The sequence below is a fragment of the Paramormyrops kingsleyae genome, chromosome 5, assembly GCF_048594095.1.
Source record: "Paramormyrops kingsleyae isolate MSU_618 chromosome 5, PKINGS_0.4, whole genome shotgun sequence".
Classification (NCBI taxonomy): domain Eukaryota; kingdom Metazoa; phylum Chordata; class Actinopteri; order Osteoglossiformes; family Mormyridae; genus Paramormyrops; species Paramormyrops kingsleyae.
The window spans coordinates 36,313,430-36,335,901 of NC_132801.1; the positions used below are offsets into that span (position 1 = coordinate 36,313,430).

Genomic DNA, 22,472 nt, shown 5'->3' on the forward strand with positions numbered 1-22,472 from the left:
ATGGTGGCCTTCTACAAGGAAGGTAGCCTAAAAAAGAGTGGGCAAGCACAGCTGCAAACTACAGTAAAGGGGACTACCTCAACCCCCGGTGTCCTTGTGTCCACCAGTGTACAGCAAACACCCTCAATGCAGCATAAGAATAATGAACCGGATATGTCCAGTCCATCTACTTCTGATTTCACCAGCTGGATTTTCACCAGCATCAGGCAATCAAACATAAAATCCAGGAGCTAGCATTATCAGGAGTCATAGAACCTTCTGACAGTCCCTGGGCCACTCTGGCAATCATAATCAGAAGAAGGATAGATTTTGGCACTTCTGCATGAACTAGTGGTGCCTGACCCAGAAGGACTTATACCCGTTGGCCCAGCACAAGCAAAAGACATAATAGTATTCAGCCTATGTAATGCCCCACCCACTTTTGAGAGGGAAATAGAGTGAATCCTGGTCCACATCTCCCAGAACTATTGCATTGTGTAAATAGTTTTTTATATGTATTGTTAGTGTCATTCCCTGCTCGTTCGATCCTACTGTGCGCTATGCCCCCTCGTTAACCTTGTGTAGAATCCCCATGTTTACCAGCTGTTTCTTGTGTTTACCAGCTGTTACTCCAATACAATGGGGCAGTGCCAAAATGGTATTCGTTGTGTTCCATTTTTTAGTCCAATGAATATTTTTGCCTGGTGATGTAGGACATATTTGTAGGCCACTAGCACAATGTGAATGGGCACATAGGCACACTGTGTCATGGTGGGACATGGCGCAGATGAGAAAAACGTGACGATCCACTTGTGGGTCCAAGACAAAAGGGGGCTTATTAAGCAAAATTGAAAAAAAACGAGAAAGGCACAAAATAAAGGGACCACAAGGGATCAAAAAAGCAAAATGGGGAAAACAACAACTACAAGAAACCATAGAATAACACAAATGTGGAGCAGAGCAACATACAGTAGGAAGCAGAACTAGGCAAGGGAACAGTAACAAACACACAGTAACTAGAAACATACAAAGACTAACTGGGAAAATGGACTAAGGTAGGAACTTAAATACAAACTAAACCGAGCTAACAAGGACATAGGAGAGAAGCATTAGCCAGACAAACACAATCCAGAGTACAAGCAACAGGTGAAACTATCAATCAGGGATAATCATGGAACTAGGAAGGTTAACAAACTAGAAAACACTAATCTAACACTAGGAATACAAGGCTAATACAGAATACAAGAAGTACAAAACAAAACCGCAACCTAACACAAGAACCACAGATTGGAGAATTATGACAGAAAATAAACACTAGGAAAAACAAAAAAACTACAAACACTGAGGACAATAGAACTCCCAAAATCCCAGAACAGGTGAGGCTGGGATTTGCCACCCTCAAACCCACGACCCACACGTTTACAGACTGAGTCACACACTTAGCCCACAGAGCTACACAGCGGTCCCGGAATAGAGAGAAACATACAAGGGTAAAGCATACAGTTACAGAGGGGAAATGGCAGAATGGTCAGGAATACCTGCTAGCCAGATGGGGAAAAGGAGTAGGGTCAGAAGAGAACTGTCCATGACACACTGACCTTCCTTCCTGTTGACCCATGTGGCAGATTTTCAGAGTAGTCCCACCGAGAATGAGTCTGCTTGTGTGCCGAAGGGTGTGAGAAACTCAGTGGGTAACTGAGCTTCTCTTAGTGAGATGGGTGTGTCAATTCCATTGTCATTTTAAATCCTTGAAAAGAGCTCTATTTCCATTTACACTCATGCTACTACCCAATTTAATTTTTCTACTTGTATCTTCTACCCACATGCAATAAAACATTTTTGTTACAACTTCTCAAAATATCAATGTACAACTAAAAATTACTGTATTACCATATTTTAACTAGATCATGTGAAACTTCATATTACATGTACAGTGGTACCTCAGTTCTCGAACTCATTAGAACTCAAATTTCTTAAAAGTCGAACCAATCAGTTCCAAAAAAAATTACCTAGAGCTCGATCTGAATCTCAGAAAACAAACCGGGAGCGCCGACCTAAGATAACTTGTACGAGTGGGGAAATGAGTCACGCGGCACGTCTGTCAGCGGAAACAAAGGGTAAAGCTTCAGTCTCAGCCTCGCATTAGCTGTGATAGCACCGTGCATGTTTACACTAACTGAATACATATATTTAGACAGTAAAAATACATTTAGACAATGATAGACAGTAAAAGAAATTATTATTATATAATAAAATACATTTAAAAATTGATTTCTTATTCATTATTTTAATATTAATAATAAACCATAAATACATTTAATTATAATGATATTGTTGTGCCGAGCGGGTACAGAATTAACGGAGACAAAGGCGCAGACATCAGGGTATCGGGGAATACGGGGTTTAATTACAGGTAAGGCAGGCAAAACGCAACGTGCAATACAATGACTGGACTGGGGAAACAAACTGAATCGTAGACGTAATACTGTATAGGACTAATGACAACAACCAGAAACAGCTGATCCACACGGGGTTAACGAGGGGGCGTGACACACGGAAGGAGCGGATGATCTGGGCAAGACACATTGTTTGGACTTTACAAATTACTGTTTTGATGAATGTGCTTAGATGTGTTTAGTACAGTATATGCTCTTCTTGTTTTATCCGATTCATTTTGTGTTTAAATGTAAAAAAAAAAAACATATTTTTTGGGGCCGGGAACCAATTAATTGGTTTTCCATTATTTCTTATGGGGAAAATTTGATCACAACTCGAACTTTTTAGGATTCGATCCGGAGTTCTGAACGGATTAAATTTGAGTTCTGAGGTACCACTGTATATGCTAGGGGGTGTCATAGTAAATTTGTTTTTTGAATTTTCTTGTACCCGGCTACATAAATTAAAATTCAATAAAAAGTTTCTAAGTGCAGCCAGAGCGTTGAGGGTGTCCGGTTTGGTGACCTCAGGATTAGGTCTCTGCTTTTTGCAGATGATGTGGTTCTGTTGGCTTCATCGGACCGTGACCTTCGGCTCTCACTGGGACAGTTCACAGCTGAGTGTGAAGCGGCTGGGATGAGAATCAGCACCTCCAAATCCGAGACCATGGTCCTCAGCCGGAAAAGGGTGGAATTCTGTCTCCAGGTCGGGGAGGGGGTCCTTCCCCAAGTGGAGGAGTTTAAGTATCTCGGGGTCTTGTTCACGAGTGAGGGAACGATAGAATGGGAGATCAATTGGCGGATCAGTGCGGCATCAGCAGTGATGCAGGTGCTGCATTGGTCTATCATGGTGAAGAAAGAGCTGAGCCAAAAGGCAAAGCTCTTGATTTACCAGCCGATCTATGTTCCTACCCTCACCTATGGTCATGAGCTATGGGTAGTGACCAAAAGAACGAGATCGCGAGTACAAGTGGCCTCCCTGGTGAGGTGTTCTGGGCATGTCCCACTGGGAGGAGACCCCGGGGAAGACCCAGGACACGCTGGAGGGACTATGTCTCTTGGATGGCCTGGGAACGCCTCGGGATTCCCCCGGAGGAGCTGGAAGAAGTGGCCGGGGAAAGGGAAGTCTGGGTTTCCCTGCTGGGAACCGACCTTGGATAAACGGAAGATGATGGATGAATGGATAAAAAGTTTTGTATACTACCTCAAATTAGTCAAAATTTGTAGTTTTACTATAGTAATGATAATTTCATTTCTTTTTCTGTCAACATTGGCACGCAGCATGAATACTCTGCCGTAAAGTCCATATGTAGTTGTAAGAGAATTGAAATGGTATTACTGTTGAATTTTGAGACATGCATTGCTTCATGTTTTTCTGTTTTCTGATGTAACCAAAGGCTTTAATGGGGTATATTTTTGCTTTTAGAATAATTTATCAGCACATTTTGTGTAGATTTTATTTGCATGCTTTTATTTTGCCATACGTATGAGTTACACAAAAATAAAATAAAAATGATAGAAACCCAAAGAAAAGTACGTGTCCAGTGTTTCATCCAGTTTCAAGGCCAACAGGACAAACCCTCCAGCTGAACTTCCATTCAGTTGGTTCCCTGTGCCAGATTTGTAACACTGGCCAACAAATTTTATGGATTTTTTTATTTCTGCCATAATTTTGGGTGAAACCAATAGATTTTAATGTGCTGAACACAAATATTTATTTGAAATTTTTGAATCAGGTAGGGTTTTAAAGAAAACTGCAATTATGCCTTTAATATTATAACGTCTTCAGTGGCATAGGCCTATGCTATGATATTGCAACACAAGAGAAGATTAGAAATGTTTTGATGCAGATTTTCGTTTGTAGTCACTGTCCGGGGCTTCAGGCTTTAAGACATGCTTGAGCGTGCCTGAACGTGCCCAAGTACAAATGATGAGACAGATTTTAATGAAGAATTTGATCTAAATTAGTCTCTAGTATAAATTACATCAGTTATCTTATTTATAAAAAAAAAAAAAAAAACAATAGTTCTGAACTACTACTGCCAGGCATGTAAACTGGAATACCCATTACTATGCAAACCACTCCGATTCTAACATTGCTTCCCTACTATTAGAAAATTAGCTGTTTCTTAAAAACCTTGCCCACTGGGAAGATTTCAAAGTAATTTCTGTGATCAGCATCACAAAATCTATCTGGTGCACAAAAAATTTTGAAGGAAACAAAAACCATGTTGACTAGTGTAATTGAAGGATGGATGGATGGATGAACAAATGGATGTACTCTTCTGTCCATGCTGGAGCAATGCTTTAGCAATGTAATATACTGTAAGCTTAAGCAGCAAAATAAAATTTCATGATATGCTCTCCCAAAGATATTTGAATGCAGGTAAATGTAAAAACATGTCATTATCAAATAAGCATGAAGTGCTTCTTAAATGTTATTCGGCGTCTGGTGGAGCATCAGGACTTGCTCCTGCAGTCTCGTTTCCAGTCTCCATCATCTGGCTGTATTTGCTTTTGAAGAATCCAGCCTGAGAGAGCAGGGATAATGTGGTTTTATTCACATAACAGAGAAGGCTAATCAGTGATAGCCTGACTAGTGCATAAAAAATACAGTAGTCCCCCTGTATCCCCGGTTTCAGTTATCTGCGGTTTATCATGGTCAAAAAATATATATACTGTATACAGACGCTCCTCTACTTACGAACTTTCAACTTATGAACTTTCAGACATATGAACAAAGAGGACTGTAAGTCCAAATTGTGTTTCTTGGGCTCCCGTTTCCTGTCCACAATATAATTTTTTTTTTCTGCACACCAATTCCGCCTAGTACGACTTCGCAGTAGCGTAGCGTGCTACTCCCAGCATCCTAGTTCTTAGTACTTGCATATACCCTTAAAATGATGTTGAATAACGACTTACGAACATTTCAAGTTATGAACGGCCATTCGGAACATATCTTATTCGTAAGTAGAGGAACGTCTGTACTGTAAAATGTGTAACAGTATGTATTTACATTGTTCCTTCATCCATTGATGGGTATAAAAACACGATTTCATTGCACAATTTCATTGCTCTGCCATCCCTTAATACCTGATATTTTTAATATATCATCTCTTGAGAATTAGGCTAAAACGTCAGAGTCCCTTTCATTTAAGAGAGTTACAGTTGTGTTCAGAATAATAGCAGTGTGTCTAAAAAAGTGAATAAAGCTGAAAATCCTTATAATAGTTTTTATTTCCATACAAGCAAATGCATTGGGAGCACTACAAATTCTACTCCAAATCAAAACAAGAAGAGAAATTCATCACATTTGTGTTATTCTTTTACAGAAAGGGAAGGAAATGGAATATTAGGCTGTTCAAAAAAATAGCAGTGTCCACATTCTTCTTTACAAACTCAAAGATTCACCGTATGAACTGAAAAATGTTTTAAGATTTTGCTTTCTTTTGAATCATTGAACTAATAATTAATTGTATAACCACTGCTTCTCAGAACTGCTGTACATTTGTGTTGTAGGGAGTCGACCAACTTCTGGCACCTGTGAACAGGTATTCCAGCCCAGGATGATTGGACTACATTCTACAGTTCTTCGGCATTTCTTGGTTTTGCCTCAGAAACAGCATTTTTGATGTCACCCCATAAATTTTCTATTGGATTAAGGTCCAGGGATTGGGCTGGCCACTCCATAACGTCAATCTTGTTGGTCTGGAACCAAGATGTTGCTCATTTACTGGTGTGTTTGGGGTCGTTGTCTTTTTGAAACACCCATTTTAAGGGTCATTCCATCAGTCCACAAAATTTTGCACCTTTTCTCTTTAGACCAGTCAATGTGTTCTTTGGCAAATTGTAACCTCTTCAGCACATTTCTTTTTTTCAGCAATGGGATTTTGCAGGGGCTTCTTGCCGATAGCTTGGCTTCACATAGGCGTCATCTGATTGTAACAGTACTCACAGGTAACTTTAGACCTTCTTTGATCTTCCTGGAACTGATCATTGGCTGAGTCTTTAACATTTTGGCTATTCTTCGATCCATTCGAACGGTAGTTTTTCATTTTCTTCCATGTCTTTTAGGTTTTGGTTGCCATTTTAAAGCATTTGCGATCATTTTAGCTGAGCAGCCTATCGTTTTCTGCACTTCTTTATATGTTTTCCCCTCTCCAATCAACTTTTTGATCAAGGTACGCTGTTCTTCTGAACAATGTCTGGAACAACCCATTTTACTCAGAATTTCAGAGAGAAATGCACTATAACTAGCATGTACAACATTTGCTGCCTTCCTTACTTAAATAAGGCCCACAATTGGCACCTGGTTTTTCACAGAACAAATTACCTCACTAATTGAACTTCACACTGCTATTATTTTGAACACGCCCCTTTCAATTAATGATTCAATTACACAGAATCAGCAGCATGCATATCATGACTGTTGAGTCTTTTGGTTTTCCATTACTCTACTAGACCTACTAGTAAATTATTTGCCATGTAGAAATATAATTTTTACCAAAAACAGCGATTGATCAGTTTAGTGATGTTGGATTGCTATTATTTTGAACACAACTGCATATACTACTATTGTACTACACAATTCCAAAATTTGTACAGTAGTATATAATGTACAATGTACTTTACTATTACTGTATTTAATGTAGGTAACGTCTTACTGTGTGTAATTTATCAATTGAAATCACATTATAAATGGGGTCTGCAGGTGGTTTGCCTTTATCTGCAGTATAACCATTCTCCGTAGCTCTTGGAACGTATCACCCGTGGATATGGGAGGACTATTGTATATACAGTGGTACCTCGGTTCTCAAACTCCCTAGAACTCAAATTTCTTGAAGGTCGAACAAACCAGTTTGACCTAGAACTCGATCTGAATATCAGAAGTCGAACCGTGGATGCCGACCTAATATAAATTGTACGCGCCAGGACATAAGTCATACTACAATGCAATTCTTACTTGAATGCCTTCTTCACAGACTGGACGATTAACCAAATAAAGCAGCGCAATATTACAGTAACTAACAATAAATAAACCACTAACTTACGTGTACTATTAGAGCATTTATGTCATTTATTTAAACTTTATTTTACCAGGTAAATTAACTGAAAACCAGTTCTCACTGCTTTACGTGATATTCAGGAGAAATAGCAGATTACGCATCCGAACTGCCTGGGATACAAACGTCATGCGTGTAACTAAAAGGTGTGTCATCACGGAGGCGGTTCCAGTTTGTGCAGCTGGGTGAGAGGAGGTCGCAATGCATCTAACCGTAATGCATTGCGTCAGGATCAGAATGTGTTGCTAAAACATATTTAGCAAAATATTTAGGTGTAATTTTGGGGGGCTGGGAACCAATTAATTGGTTTTCCATTATTTCTTATGGGAAAAATTCGATAAGAACTCGAACTTTTTAGGATTTGATCCGGAGTCCGGAACGGATTAAGTTTGAGAACCGAGGTACCAATATATCTTTAGTAAAAAAAATAATAATAATGACACTGACCTTGTAGAGCACAGCTGTGATCAAAGCAAGGAGCAGCAAACCTCCAAATACACCACCTATAATTTCTTTGGTGAAGTTTGGTTCGATGTGTATCACCACATGTGTCCTAACCTGCAGTGAGCAGGAAAACAAACAGAGCACCAGTGATTATTTATAAATGTATGAAATTATTGAAATATGTATTATGTGCTGGGACTCCCCCTTTGGTAGTTTTCAGTAAAATGTGAGAAATGACTTAATCATCTTAATCACATTACCTCAGCACTTGGATTGTGGTCCTTAGTAGCAGAAACAAACTGGTTCCGGTCATAATCCAGAACTAAGGTACTGACCAAATCTAGAGCCATGAGCTGCGTCTGAGAGGAAATAGACAGAAAGCTAAGGGCTCTGATGAGAAACTCTTCCCTTCATGCCAACCCATTTTCTTCCATACAGTTACATTAGCTACTAATTTACCCCAACGGCCTGCCATTATATCAGTTTCTCTCAACCTGGTCGTCAGGGACCCCGAGCCGGTCCATGTTTTTGCTCCCTCCCAGCTCCCAGTAGGAGCAAAAACGTGGATTATCTGGGGGGCCCTGATGACTGTATTGAGAAATACTGCATAAGATCATTCGCAGAAAATTCATGCCAACATCGAGCTAAGTTTACATGAGGTCATTTGAGCCTGAAGGTCCCACTGCTGCAGCATGGTGAATGAATGAAGTCAGCTATTTTGACTCTAGACATCTACCCAAAACACAGTCTATGAGATCTACGAGATTTACTACAGAACACACATGGTGACCTTCTGTAAATTCTCTCCATACATTACTGTACTCTTAGGATTCTTACATTTTTCTACCAGGCATATTGTCTCTTGGAGTAACATTAACACAATTGCAAGAGATTCTGCAGTACTAACCAGTATTACAAAACAATTTTTTTTACGGTGAACACAATTTCTGCTGTTACCTGCTCTATCCACCCCAATTTTACTTCGCCGGAGATGTTATAGAAAGTGTCTTGCAGCTCTTGCATGTGAACCATACACTTTATCACTGCACAAACTGCAATAGTGCAGTTCTAACAGAGAATAAGGAGAGAGAGCAAGAGAATGACAGTCAGCATGGGTCCACTTTTCTCTTTCTGAATCCGAGATTAACTGAACAAATTTTTATATAAAGCTGCAGAATATTCTAATTAATAATGGATAATAGAAAGGGATATTTGCAACACTTATATTTAATATGTAATTTAAAATGAATTATACATATATTGTGTACATAGAGCAGCACACAGAAAGGAGTTAAAAAAATTTACAAAAGCATCTGAATTCAACACAATGATCAAGTATTCTTACCACAATCTGGGTCTTCTTCAGTATCTCCACAAAATTGGTCACATTCGGATTCTCATCCTTTTGGTTTTGACACCTTGGAATCTACAAATAAACAATTATTTTAACAGGCAACATTGTTCCCTTTTCCATTTACAGTACATGTTAAATAACTGTCTGGTGCTTCACACTTAATGTATTGCATTGTGCGGACCTGTGTCTATGTCTGTACTGTCAGTGCTCTTATGGACCCTCATCATCCCCAATGCTTCATATTCAGCCAGATGAGGCCAATAGAATATCATCAGCAACCCTATGTGTGGCTGTGTCTCCCAATCATGATGATATCCCCAACATAGGATCACCGACCACATCTTGATTCTGCTAGTATCTTCTACAAACCCTCACATAACCATGTGTAGGAGATGAGTTAGCTGTCCCACAGCCTGGCCAGAATTCACATTTTTCCTTCTCATTCCTAAGATCGATCATTGAATGCTGTCTTCACTACAGTACCCTGGTATATTTCCAAGTCTTTGAAGTATAATCCCATATTATATTATACCTTTAGTCCCTCTTTTTAAAAACAGGACCCACCACTCCTGTTTGCCAGTCCAGAGGCAGACCCCCTGAATCCATGGCTACATTATATCCATCACTCATGATAAACTTATCTCCTTCCAAACTTATCGATGGTTATGCTTCAACTTCCTTAGGTAAAAATTTGCCAAAACATCTTTGGAACCACTCAGTACTCTCTTTCCTGCCGCAGCTCCAAACTCATCTTATGGCCAAGATATTATCTCCATGATCTCCTTCACTTTAGAGCTTCTTGCTTGACTGTATGTTTCCAAGGATCTCAGGGCAGCCCTGTGTAAGCATTGCCCTGAAGGCCTCCTTCAGCTTAACAGCTTCCACATCACTGAGGTCCATGGTGTTCTGCTACCCTGCACACTTATGGGCACTCTTTTGAGTACAGTGTTATGGAAAATCCATTGCTTTCACAGACCTCCAATAACAGTTGCCACTGGGGTGTAGATATGGAAGGGAATTTTCCCATTCATGCTTCCCAAGGTACGTCCATCATTACCCACATATACATCAAAATCTCCCAGGTGGACCTCAGACACTGTAGGAAAAATACTTTTGACCACCTCACCCATTTTTGTTAAGTCTGCACTTCACCTCCCCAGCTCTTTCTTGCCAGTTGGTGAGCTTGCTAGATGGTTTCATAGCACTGCTTACCTGAAGGCTGCTTCTGTTGGTCCAAATATCTTTGTCTCCCAGCTTAATTGGTGATTTTATAGTCACTGTCACTTCAGGATTTCTGAAATGATTCATTACCTTTGAGAAAAGCAGTGGTGTGAAAAATCTGTTAGACTGTTAATCCATTTTCACTGATAAACATACAGCCAGTTCACCCACAAATTCGGTATAACTTGTATAATTTTGATCCTAATCCACGATACACTGTGTGCAGAATTATTAGGCAAGTACTATTTCCGGAAATATTTTTTAGTAAAAGTTGGGCAGACTTGTAAAAATTAATTCTGAAGTTTTCTTTTGCTCCAAGTAAATGTATTTAGAGAGAAAATGTTGCATTAGACTTTCACAAACAAAAATAAAAGAAAAACACTTGATTTACAGTGTGCAGAATTATTAGGCAATCAGAAACTAAGTGGATTTTTCTCACTTCACCATCAACAGAAATAATAATAAAATTGTCTTATTCAGTCTATACAAGGAATAACAAACTTCACCAAGTTTATTATCCTGTATCGCCACCTTTCTTCTGAATGACCATCATGAGCCTGTTCGCCATTGAACCAGTCAAGTTTTTGCTCTGATCCCATCTTATATTAGCTACATCAGCTAGGACCGCCTCCCAGATGCTGCTCTGAGAAATTTATCATCTTGGTAAATCTCGTAATTTAGTCTGGCCCTTTAGCTCTCAGTGGGCATTTTTTCAGGCGATGATGGGGGCCTGGTCATAATTCAATCAACTTTCTTGGCCAATCTATGGAATACTTTGATGCATAGGAAGGGACACTGTCCTGCTTGCATATCATGGAGAGGGGCACCGTCCGGCAAGAATATCATGGGGTGGGGCACAATCCTGCATGCACATCATATCCTTTTTAAACCTGCTGACTTCTTCCTGTACCAGTGTTTGAAGAAGGTATAGTGTAGAAATTGGCATTAGATCTTGCGGTTAATTTTTATACCATCTGGAAGTCTGAAAGATCCAACAAGTTCATCACTGATAACTGCAGCCCACACCATCACTCCTCCACCACCCTGTTGGTGCTTGAAGAAGGTGACCATCCATGGACTCATCCATCTGCACCATCTCATTTGTTCACAAAACCTTTATAAAATCACTCTTGAGATGTGTCTGTGCACATTCTTGACATTTTAGCTTGCATGCCTTATTGAATGGAGGTTATGTTTCAGCCTTTGTGATCCTAGCGATGTCATGTAACACACTGCACATTGTGCTTCCAGAGATTCCATTCAGATTGCAGCTTTTTAAAATGGTGGTATTCGATTCTAAAGAGTTTCTAAAAGTCTCCCCTTTAATTTGATACATAGTTTTGGCAATTAATGTGTCTTCTCGCTACATGCTTCTTCCATCCTCTTTTTCTGTTGGCCCCAAAACATTCGACTGTACAGTAGTCATGTTTTAAAGGTTTAGCAATTTTGATTGTTTTGCATCCCTCTGACTGGCACTTTACAATTTTGTGTTTTTCTGCTCTCTGCAAGGTCCTTTTTTGGCCCATTTTAATAGTCATAAAAATTTGCCTAATAATTCTGCACAGGAAAGAATCTATGTTTCCTGTTTTTCTCCAAACAGTACTCAGACAAAATACTGAACATGTACTGCCTTTTAGACAGTTCATTCATAATTACAGATTCATCTGGACTGAAAATATTGCTCGGAAGAGAAGATACAAATAAAATACACACTTGCCTAATAATTCTGCACAGAGTGTATATAGTCCTTCAGTTGTCTTTGATAGCTTTGAAAGTGGTCTCTTTCATGACTTTCATGAAAATCTAGCACTATGTACATTATAAAAACGTGTTCCTGGAAGAGTAGCATTGGGAAATTGGCTGTAATTTTATTAAATGTCTGATCTCTGGTATTTGTTACTGCTTTCCTTTAGATTTGTGCACAATTATAAAAAACATGGAGAGTGACAAACTATGCACATTATACGATTTGGAATACAGCTATTAATAGTCACACAATGTCAAATAAAAACCATTATATTATGCCAATACCTGAAATGACACATAATACCTTAAATGAATGAAGTACAGGTTGTTTGAAATCACTCTTCCCAGCTGTGAAGTTAATGTATGTAGTTGATTCCTCAGAGCTTAAATTCAAAATAAAATTGAACATTAATTAGAGCTGTCGGTCAAAGACAACAATATTTTAGTCCTTTATTTAAATACCTGTACTTATTTTTTCAATAGAAAAAAATATTTTTCTCCAGAAATGTACTGGGGCCTGGTATAGATATGCCATATAATATAATAATGTACAAACCTTGTTACTTGAAAGTAAACTGAATATTTTACACCAAGATAACTTCTTTTGAAGTTTTCGTTCCCTGTGTGTTCTTCATTTCCACTGAAAATTAAACCAAGAGAATGTTAAATTGACAAAGTTAAGGATTAAAAATTAAATCATAACTGGGCAGACTTTATTGTGTGATATATATATGGTTTCCTTGTAGGAGTTCCTGCTCAGATAAATATTATGTATATTATGTATGGGCAATTAATTGTGAATTGAATAAAGTAAAATAAAAAAAAAAGTTCAGCTAAACTTGAATGTTGTCCCAAACAGATAATCCCAATGCCTGTGACATTAAGCAGTGTGACGTCTGTGTTGTTTTCAGAAGATAGTACTGAACATAAATGCACCAGCAAAATCTCCTCTATCAGAGCAGGCTTAGAGGGGTCATTACCTTGTAGCGTTTGCTGTAAATGGTATGTTTTTATTGAAATTACTATTGCCATCTATGCCAAAACTGAGCACAAAGGAAGCCTGGGAAAGACATAGCTGAATGTTAATAGAATGACACTCAGAATTTCAGTCTTAAAAGATTATTTGTCAAATGAATGTTTGGATAAATTTATTTTATTTAAATATTACACATCAACTGGAAATACACTGAAATACTTCAGTATGTTTAAGTACTATGCTGCCTTAGGCAGCCTTATTAATACCCCTCAACTAATTGTGTGTTTTAATTTTCCAACAAAATAAAGATAAAATTAATAATTGTTACAATTAACGACTGCAAGTTCAAAAACTTCATATCGAGACTCATAGGAAATTCAATTCCAGACACACTGAACAGAAAACTGGAAGATTATTACACAAATGCAATTTAAGTGCTTTACAGATGCATTTTTAAATTCTCAGTATAAACACCAGTCACACATTTCCTAATTGTTTTCAGAGAGTGAGGAATGGAATACTGAGCACAATGGTGAATATTTAAAGAAGTTGAATACAGCAGATAAAAGATTCTGTGATGCAATGGTTTTGGACCTAACCTGGGCTTTGCTATGGAAAATGGGCCTGTTGATGCTGCATGAGATCTGCTCCACTGTGGCCAGAAAGGGCAAGGCATTGCACTGAACTCTTGCCCTACTGGAAGCATCCTAAAAACAATACAAATGATTTTTTTCAATAAATGTCATTGGGTTCATGTTCGCTCGTAACTTGCAATGCTGATCGTCTTATTGTCCCTCACCTGTACTTCAACTTTTCTGTACGACAATCCTATTGGATAGGTAAAAATTATATGGGTGTTGTATGAATTCTCCCCTCTGTTCTCCACTGACACTAGTATGTTCAACTCCGATATTATGCCAACATGCATTTCAGATACGCTGAAAAAGAAAAAGAGCCACAGGCTTGAATACTTCATGCTGAAGGAGAAACACCACTTGTGTGTAATTAGTGATCAAATATAGGTTAAGGTACATACAAATGTTTGTCTTTCTAAGTCAACAGTTTTGCATTGCATTACTCTTACCTTTGGAAACTGAAATCCACTTTAAGGTCATCGATACACACCTTATCAGGACCACAGTCTATTTCAAAGTCTAACTAAAAATAGAGGAGAGTTCATTTAAATAGCATAATAACTTGTAGCATTTGTTACTATCATACCAGATAGAAAATAATGATATAAAAACTCACTGGATGGGATGAGCTGACTTGTGAAGCTGGGTGCAGGACAGGGGAAAGGTTTTGTTGAGAGGGCGTGTCTGTGAAGTTGAATTTTACCTGATTTTGTAAGGGATTAAGGGCATCTTCTGGGCAAGCCTGGGAGACAACATAAGATAAAAATGCTGACCTTCTATTCAGGGATCATTTGACACCGCAGTCTATTCTCCCATCAGGTTAAGTCAAAAAAGACTTTGACTTTTTGCTCAAGTCAAAAAAGATCTTAAAAATTTATGCTCTCTTGAGTTGCACATATTTTCCCCTTATCAGCACAGACACGTCCACCACGCTTAACACGAAAAAGAAGGCACAGCCGTGCAAGAAGTATAATTAATTCATCAAGCAAGAAAAGGGGGTTATACCCTAATGATTTTGGCAACAAGCAAAACATGGAAAATGGTCATGAAATGTTTCATTTACATTGTGAACCTAATTGAAATTGGCAGAAATAATTTTAATTTTAAAATGAAAGCATGGTGGTAGCTTGCTACGCTTAAATTCATTTATTCGCATTAACATGAGAATCCTTACACAAAAATGAAATGTTACACTGAAATATACTGTAGTACTGGTGGGGCGCATGTCTCAGCATGCCTGGCGTGCAAGTTGTAAATAGCCCTTGTTGTGTTGTTGTTGTTAATGTTAATGGTTACATTTCCTCCCACCGTGTATGCATCTTACAGTTCGCCGTCTGACAACCTTGCGTTTCCTATGTTTAATAGTGATGGGAAGTTCGACTCAATTAACTGATTCGATTCTTTCGAACTGTCCGTTGAAATGAATCGATTCTAAAATAAATTCTATTATTCACTATTTTTTTTCCGTCATTTTTTTTGGGCCTGACCGTATGACTCGATGAGTCATGGGATTGGATAATAAATCTAACGGTGTCTTAAGATTACGTCATTTGACTGAAAGATGGTGCTAGTGTTCAACAAAAATGTTTAGCTTGATTATTCACAATAAAAAAAAAAACAATATATAAAAAGCAGAAAGGGTGTCGATGCTGAATAAACACGTGTGTATATATATAGTTCTTATTTTCTTTACTTAAGCCAAATTCATGTGCATGAGAATCAAGGACTACATCACAGTTAACAACTGCAATATTACCAATACAATCACACATACACATACAATGAGCATGAGTAAACTTGCATACGTTGTTGTGTAAACGTCAAAGTTAATAAATATCTTTTTTTGATGAAAGACATATAGTTTTATTATACAGAAATGCAATAATTTACTGTTGTGATAAATGATGAACAGCTGCATTTATTTTATTCCCTTTAACAGCGTAACTGCATTTCCGCAGTAAACTCCGCGAGAGCTCTTGGGATCGATTCGCAAACCGTTAGTTTGAGTCACAGACCGAGTGTCCGAAAACCGTAAGTTCGATTCGTTTATCGAACGGGCTCTCGGGTTTTTTGAGTCATCAAGTTAGAGACCGTATCTCCCTTCACTTATACAGCATGACAACCAGGTATAAAAAATAAATCTGAAATTGTGGGGGATGTTTTGGATGTTGAATAGCCAAAGATCAAAAACGTTAAAGATTAATAGCCAAAGATTAAAAACGTTTTAAAATAATTTTAAGAATCGATTCGTTCAGACTTACAAATCTGTTTTATCCATTCACTAAAAAAACCAAGATAATAAGTCACTAATCACTAATGTGTACACAAGTGCTGCGCGTGGATGCAGAAATGTGGCAAAACAGCTGACATCCATGCTGGGCTAAAAGTGAAGCCTCACCGTCCTGCTATCCCTCCACTCTTTCTCTCCAGCATGTGCTTCCTGGACAATGAATGGGATCGCATCCGACTCCAGCAACCTACACAATGTGAGTTTAGATACAGCTGCATCTTTGTTTTCACAGACACATGGCTCAGCGACAGAGTGCCGGACACGGCCAACCAGCTAGATAGGGTTGTCTCATTCCGGGCCAACAGGAATGCAGCTCTCTGTGGTAAGACTCGCAGTGGTGGCGTATGTGTTTACATCAACACAAAATGGTGCCCAAACTCAGTCTCAAGACACTGCTCATCTTTGTGGAGTTTATAACTGTTACATGCAGACCTTTTTGTTTGCCATGGGAATTCAGCATTGTTTTCATTTTCGGAATATACATACCTTCCAGCACTAATGCTAAAGAAGCACTCTGTGAACTGTGCTCAGCTATAAATGAACTGCAGAATAAACACCCAGGTGGACTTTTTTTGTCATCAGAGATTTTAACCACTCAAATCTCAAGACAGTGTTCCCTAAATTCCACCACTATGTGGACTTTGAAACAAGGTGGGAGAAAGTACTGGATCTTGTTTACACATACAATCCCGGTGCATACCTACGCAGATTCAACCCATGGAAGGCTGCTGGATCAGACAATATCCCTGGAAGAGTGCTCAGAGAATGTTCAGACCAACTAGCAGGTGTTTTCACTTTTCATCTTTAACATCTCCCTGAGCAATGCCGTCGTTCCTAAGTGTTTCAAGACCACCACCATTGTCCCCGTGCCAAAGAAGTCTTTGGTGTCCAGTCACAACGACTACTGTCCCATTACTGTCATGCCCATCATTATGAAGTTCTTTGAGAAGCTCTTTATGTGGCACATCAAGACCCTGCTGCCCTCCTCACTAGATCCCCTGCAATTATTTGTCAAATGAAAGTTTGGATAAATTTGTCTGACACATCAACTGGAAATATATTAAAATACTTCAATATGTTTAAGTACTATGCTGCTTTAGGTTCAATACCGTACATACTAATACCCCTCAACCATTAAACTGCTTGTGCATTTTAATTTTCAAACAAAATAATGCAATTCGCGTATCGTCCACAACTGTTCCATGGACAATACTATAGCCATCACCCTCCATCTGGCCCTTACCCACCTGGACAATATAGACACTTACATTCATATGCTGTTCATAGGCTTCAGTTTAGCATTCAACACGATTATTCCACAGTACTGTAGCTGATTGGGAAACTGAACCTGCTGGGCCTGAACACTTCTATTTGTAATTGGATCCTGGATAAGGAACCACAATTCCAGCACCATCAAACTAAGCACTGGAGACCCCCAGTGCTGTGTGCTCAGTTTATTGCTGTTCACTCTGATGACTCACGACTGTGCAGCAATAAACAGTTCAAATCACGTCATCACCTTTGCTGATGATGTGGTGGGTCTCATCAGCAAATATGACAAGTCAGCATACAGAGAGGAAGTGTAATGATTATCAGACTGGTGCAGAGCCAACAACCTGTCTCTGAATGTAGAGAAAAAAAAAGTGATAGTTGTTGACTTGGAGAACATGGAGTGACCACATTCTGCTGCATATCGACGGCTCATCCGTGGAGATCATTAAGAGTACCAAATTCCTTGCCGTCCATCTGCCCGGGAACCTCACCTGGTCCCTCAACACCAGCTCCGTAGTCAAGAAAGCACAGCAGTACCTCTACTTTCTACGGAAGTTGATAATAGTCTACCTTCCACCACCCATTCTTACAACATTTTACAGGGGAACTATTGAGAGCATCCTGTGCAGCGTCACCTCAGATCGCAAGACCCTACAGCAGATAGAGAGGACAGCTGAGAAGATCATCACGGACATTCACGCCACACACTGCATCCGCAAAGCCACCAACATTGTGGATGACCCAAGCCACCCCTCACATTCTCTTTTCATCCTCCTACCATCTGGAAAAAGTAACCAGAGCATTTGAGCCTTCACAACCAGAAAGTTTCTTCCCCTATGCTGTCAGACTAATGAACTCTCAGTGACTGATGAGATACCACACACACACACACACACGCGCACACACACATGTTGGCGCACCTATCTAAATGGGTCCTTTCCATTAATTTCTATTGGAGAAACCCTAGTCCCAATCAGGAAACCTTAACCTATACCCAGCTCTAACCTTAACCATAAGTAACCAAACAAAATACAACAATTTTGGCATTCTTATTTTTTTGATTGCATTCACAGATTTTTATAAAATTGAGGTTATCCCAGTGGGGACCTCAAAAGTAAAGAAGTTTCAGGTTTTACTACACTTTTGGTTGTATTGGGTTTACTGCTGTCATGACCTGTGCATCCAGCCCTCGTGTGTGCCACGCCCTCCTCGTTAACCCCATGTCAATTCCCACTGTATCAGCTGTCGTGCGTTTATTCTGAGGTCATGTCCTGTATTTAGTCTGCATTCAAGTCTGTTTCCCCAGGTCTGTCATTGATGTTTGTCTTGTGTTGCTCTCCATTTACCCAAAATAAAACCCCGTCCTTTGGATTTCATCTCTTGGATTTACTTCCCCGCTCACTCATAGGACGTGACAATTGCAGTGTTTGTACTTGTTAGTGTCAGCTGTCCTGTCCTTTCGCACTATTCTACAATGGTTGCACAGTTTCTGCACACTTGACTTGAAATCCAATGGGTAACACTTTACTTAAGGCCATGTTTTTAGTAATTTATAAACTTATTCATAATACATTATATTGCATCCACAAAGCAGTATAAACATAGCTGTAAATGTTTATAAAAAGGCATGTTTTTAATGTATTATCACTGCCTTATCTCGTCTATAATGTGCGATAGATAACTTTGTAATGCAGTACAAAGCATCCTTAATGCTAATACTAGATTCAAGTTGACAGCCCCGTGGCAGACGTGTTTGGTCGCTCCACTCTCAAATACCGCCTTTCTCTTGTTTTTTGTGTGTTTTCTATTCTTTTTGTACTGGACAAGTGTTGTGCACTGCTAGCTTATAGCAGACAGGCACTACTAGACATTGGCAACTCACACAATCTTTTGGACTTTACTGGTTTTATACCACTGGAGCAAGTCATTGTCCACCCTGGCAGCCACTGCCACCACTCGAAGCACCGAGCCCGAGTGAGCCGGCTGACCCCAGGAGACGCAAGCGAGGCAATAGGCGGGGACTCCATGCTAGGCTAAAGGCTCGAGCTAGCCGACGACTGCTACCCAGCCTCTTACTAGCCAATGTGCGGTCCCGGGAAAACAAACTGGATGAACTACGAGCCAGGATCACAACACAGTGAGAAATAAGAGAGTGCTGCGCTCTTATTTTCACTGAGACCTGGCTTTTGGACAAAGTTCCGGAATGTGTCGTTCAGTTACAGATTTACTCCGTACACCTTGGAGACAGGACCGCAGCCTCCGGTAAGGCTAATGGGAGAGGTGTGTGTGCAATTATCAACAACTCGTGGTGCGCAGATGTCCTGCTGAAATGTCGTCCCTACCAACTACTGAGGGAATTCTCAGCTGTGTTTTTGGCCACAGTTTACATCCCACCGTGAGCTAACTCCACAGCAACGCACAGCAAACTCCACAACATCATCAGCGCGTTAGAGACAACTCATACAGATGCTGTTTTCATCATCGCTGGTGACTTCAACCAGTGCAACTTACGGACTGTACTTCCCAAATATTACCAACACGTGGACATTCACACCTGCATCCTGCAGGACTGTTTTGCTCAGATAGACTGGGATGTGTTCAAAACTGCAGCCACTATGGAGGACTATTCTGTTAGCATACAGTACTATGCTGAGTATGTGACTGGGTACATTAGTACTTGTGTTGACAATATCGTGCCCACCACACAATTCAGGAAGTTCCCCAACCAGAAGCCCTGAATTAACAGTCAGGTACGACACATGCTGCATACTCGCTCTCTTGCGTTTAGATCAAGCAATGAGGTGGAGTACAAGGCTGCAAAGTACAGATTGAGGAAAGCCATCACAGCGGCCGAGGCAGTACAGAGAGAAGCTGGATGGCTTCTATTCTTCTGCTGACCCCGGCAGATGTGGCAAGGCCTGCAGCACATCACAGAGTACAGGGCCACCACCAGCACCATCAGCTTTGCAGGCAGCCTGCTGGATGATTTCAACACCTTCTACACCTGCTTTGAGACCCCCAGCCACAGCACAGAGCGGAGACATGCATATACCCAGACCTCCCAGACCACCCTCCCCCCACCAATAGTCTCAACAGACCAGGTACAAAAAGCACTGAGTCTAAGCAGGGATGCCCAGACCTCCCTCTCACCAACCACCTCCTCCAAGCTCCACCAGGGGAATACTCTCTCAGGGAGCCATCCTGGAGGCATCCTAGATAGATGCCCAAACCACCTCAACTGGCTCCTTTTGATGCAGAGGAGAAGCAGCTCTACTTTGAACCCCTCCCAAATGTCCAAGCTCCTCACTCTATCTCTAAGGTTGAGCCCAGCCACCCCATGGAGGAAACTCATTTCTGCTGCTTGTATCCACAATCTCATTCTTTCGGTAACTACCCAGAGCTCATGAGCATAGGTGAGGGTAGGAACGTAGATCGACTGGTAAATTGAAAGCTTCACCTTCCAGCTCAGCTCCCTCTTTACTCAGACAGAACGGTACAGCGTCCGCATTATGGCTGATGCTGCACTGATCCGTCAGTTGATCTCCCACTCCCTTCATCCCTCACTCATGAATAAGACCCCGAGACACTTAAACTCCTCCACTTCAGGCAGTAATCCATCTCTCACTAGGAAAGGGCAATCCACCTTTTTCTGGTCAAGGACCATGGCCTCAGACTTGGAGGTGCTAATCCTCATCCCAGCCGCCTCACACTCAGCTGCAAACCGGCCCAGTGCATTATATATTTTTCATGTATTGGCTAAATGCTATATAATAGACATGAAAAACATAGAAATATTAGTTTTTTTTTTACCATTTTTATATAGTCAGTGCAAAAAACCCAATGTAGTCTAAAATCATATTATGTTCATAGAGTAGTGCTGGCGGGATCCAGCAGGCAGCATGACGTGTTGGACCTGAGAGAAATTAAGAGGCACTTAGGGCGGAGCTTAGTAGCGGTCTGTTTATGATGTCATAAGTGGGTGGGGGCGTGTCCTTCATTCTGATTGGTCCAGGGTCGTGACCATGGATGGTATTCTGATTGGTCCAGGGTCATGTCCATACAGTATATGGCATCAAATGTGCTTGACTGTAAGGGGCCACGTGGGGGCGTATATGTCGTTAGGCTAATGGGAATGTGTGGTTTTGTTAGATAGGGGGCCGTTAAACTTTAAGAGAACAAAAATACATTACATGTATTTATTACTGAGTTTTCTTTAATTACGTTTTAAGGAATAATAAAAAACGTATAGCAGGATGAATGTAAACTAGGGTGACCAGATAATCCATGTCAGGGAGGACACTCTGAGCTAGGACAGGAATTGTAAATTCAATTAAATGGACCTGGATTTCACTTGAGCACTCAGCTCTTGCTGTGTGCTGATTGGTCAGTCTCCTATAATCATGCATGTGTCACTAATGCTAATGTGAAACAGCTGGATGAGTCTTTCAGTCAAGGAAACAAACCAGTCAAAGCACAAGAAAAGCTAAACTATTTAGCCGAGCACAGGAGACTTTCAATTAGAAAGTAGTTTGTAAAACCCGAAGTAGCTCAAAGTGTCCTCCCTGACATGGATTGTCTGGTCACCCTAATGTAAACTAGAACATACACGTTCAGCAGGGGTCAGGCCGCAGCCACGTGCTGTTAGGAGTAGGCACACATGTCCCGACTTTCCGTATTTTAAAAGAAGAAAGCACTTAAACTCATTATATTTAACCAACATGTTTAAAGAAGAAGAAAAACTTTAGCAGTATTTAACCAATGTTTTATTTCGGTATAATATAATTTTTGATAACTATTTCTTATTTTGTTATGCTGGTCATGGCTAAAAAGCACAGCTAACAATTGAAACTTTGAGTGAAAAAGGGTTGTCTCATCGCCAAAAAGCCAGAAAGTTAAATGTTTCTAAGCATGGAGTTGACCTAGTGTTTACAGAGAAAAAGGTTGACAGGAAGCAACAGTGACCGGAGATATTATGGGGCAAGGAAAGTGACATCAAAGGCTAAAGATCAACACTTAGGGCGCTTTTCCACCGCACAAAGTACGGTACTTTTGGTACG

General features: G+C 40.1%; 1 protein-coding gene across 1 annotated transcript in view; it reads right to left on the reverse strand.

Moving 5' to 3' along the window:
* Positions 1 to 3,868: 3,868 nt before the first annotated feature.
* Positions 3,869 to 22,472, reverse strand: part of LOC111842654 (integrin alpha-M-like) — an 87,906-nt gene continuing 69,302 nt past the window's right edge. Inside the window, exons 19-31 of the mRNA XM_072712688.1 lie at positions 14,470 to 14,595; positions 14,303 to 14,376; positions 14,018 to 14,156; positions 13,818 to 13,925; positions 13,223 to 13,302; positions 12,799 to 12,882; positions 12,547 to 12,625; positions 10,488 to 10,586; positions 9,267 to 9,347; positions 8,879 to 8,989; positions 8,182 to 8,280; positions 7,925 to 8,035; positions 3,869 to 4,945 (exon numbers count right to left, since the gene is read on the reverse strand). Of these exons, the coding sequence (XP_072568789.1) occupies positions 4,853 to 4,945; positions 7,925 to 8,035; positions 8,182 to 8,280; positions 8,879 to 8,989; positions 9,267 to 9,347; positions 10,488 to 10,586; positions 12,547 to 12,625; positions 12,799 to 12,882; positions 13,223 to 13,302; positions 13,818 to 13,925; positions 14,018 to 14,156; positions 14,303 to 14,376; positions 14,470 to 14,595 (1,284 nt within the window). The 3' untranslated portion in view covers positions 3,869 to 4,852. The remainder of the gene's footprint in view (positions 4,946 to 7,924; positions 8,036 to 8,181; positions 8,281 to 8,878; positions 8,990 to 9,266; positions 9,348 to 10,487; positions 10,587 to 12,546; positions 12,626 to 12,798; positions 12,883 to 13,222; positions 13,303 to 13,817; positions 13,926 to 14,017; positions 14,157 to 14,302; positions 14,377 to 14,469; positions 14,596 to 22,472) is intronic.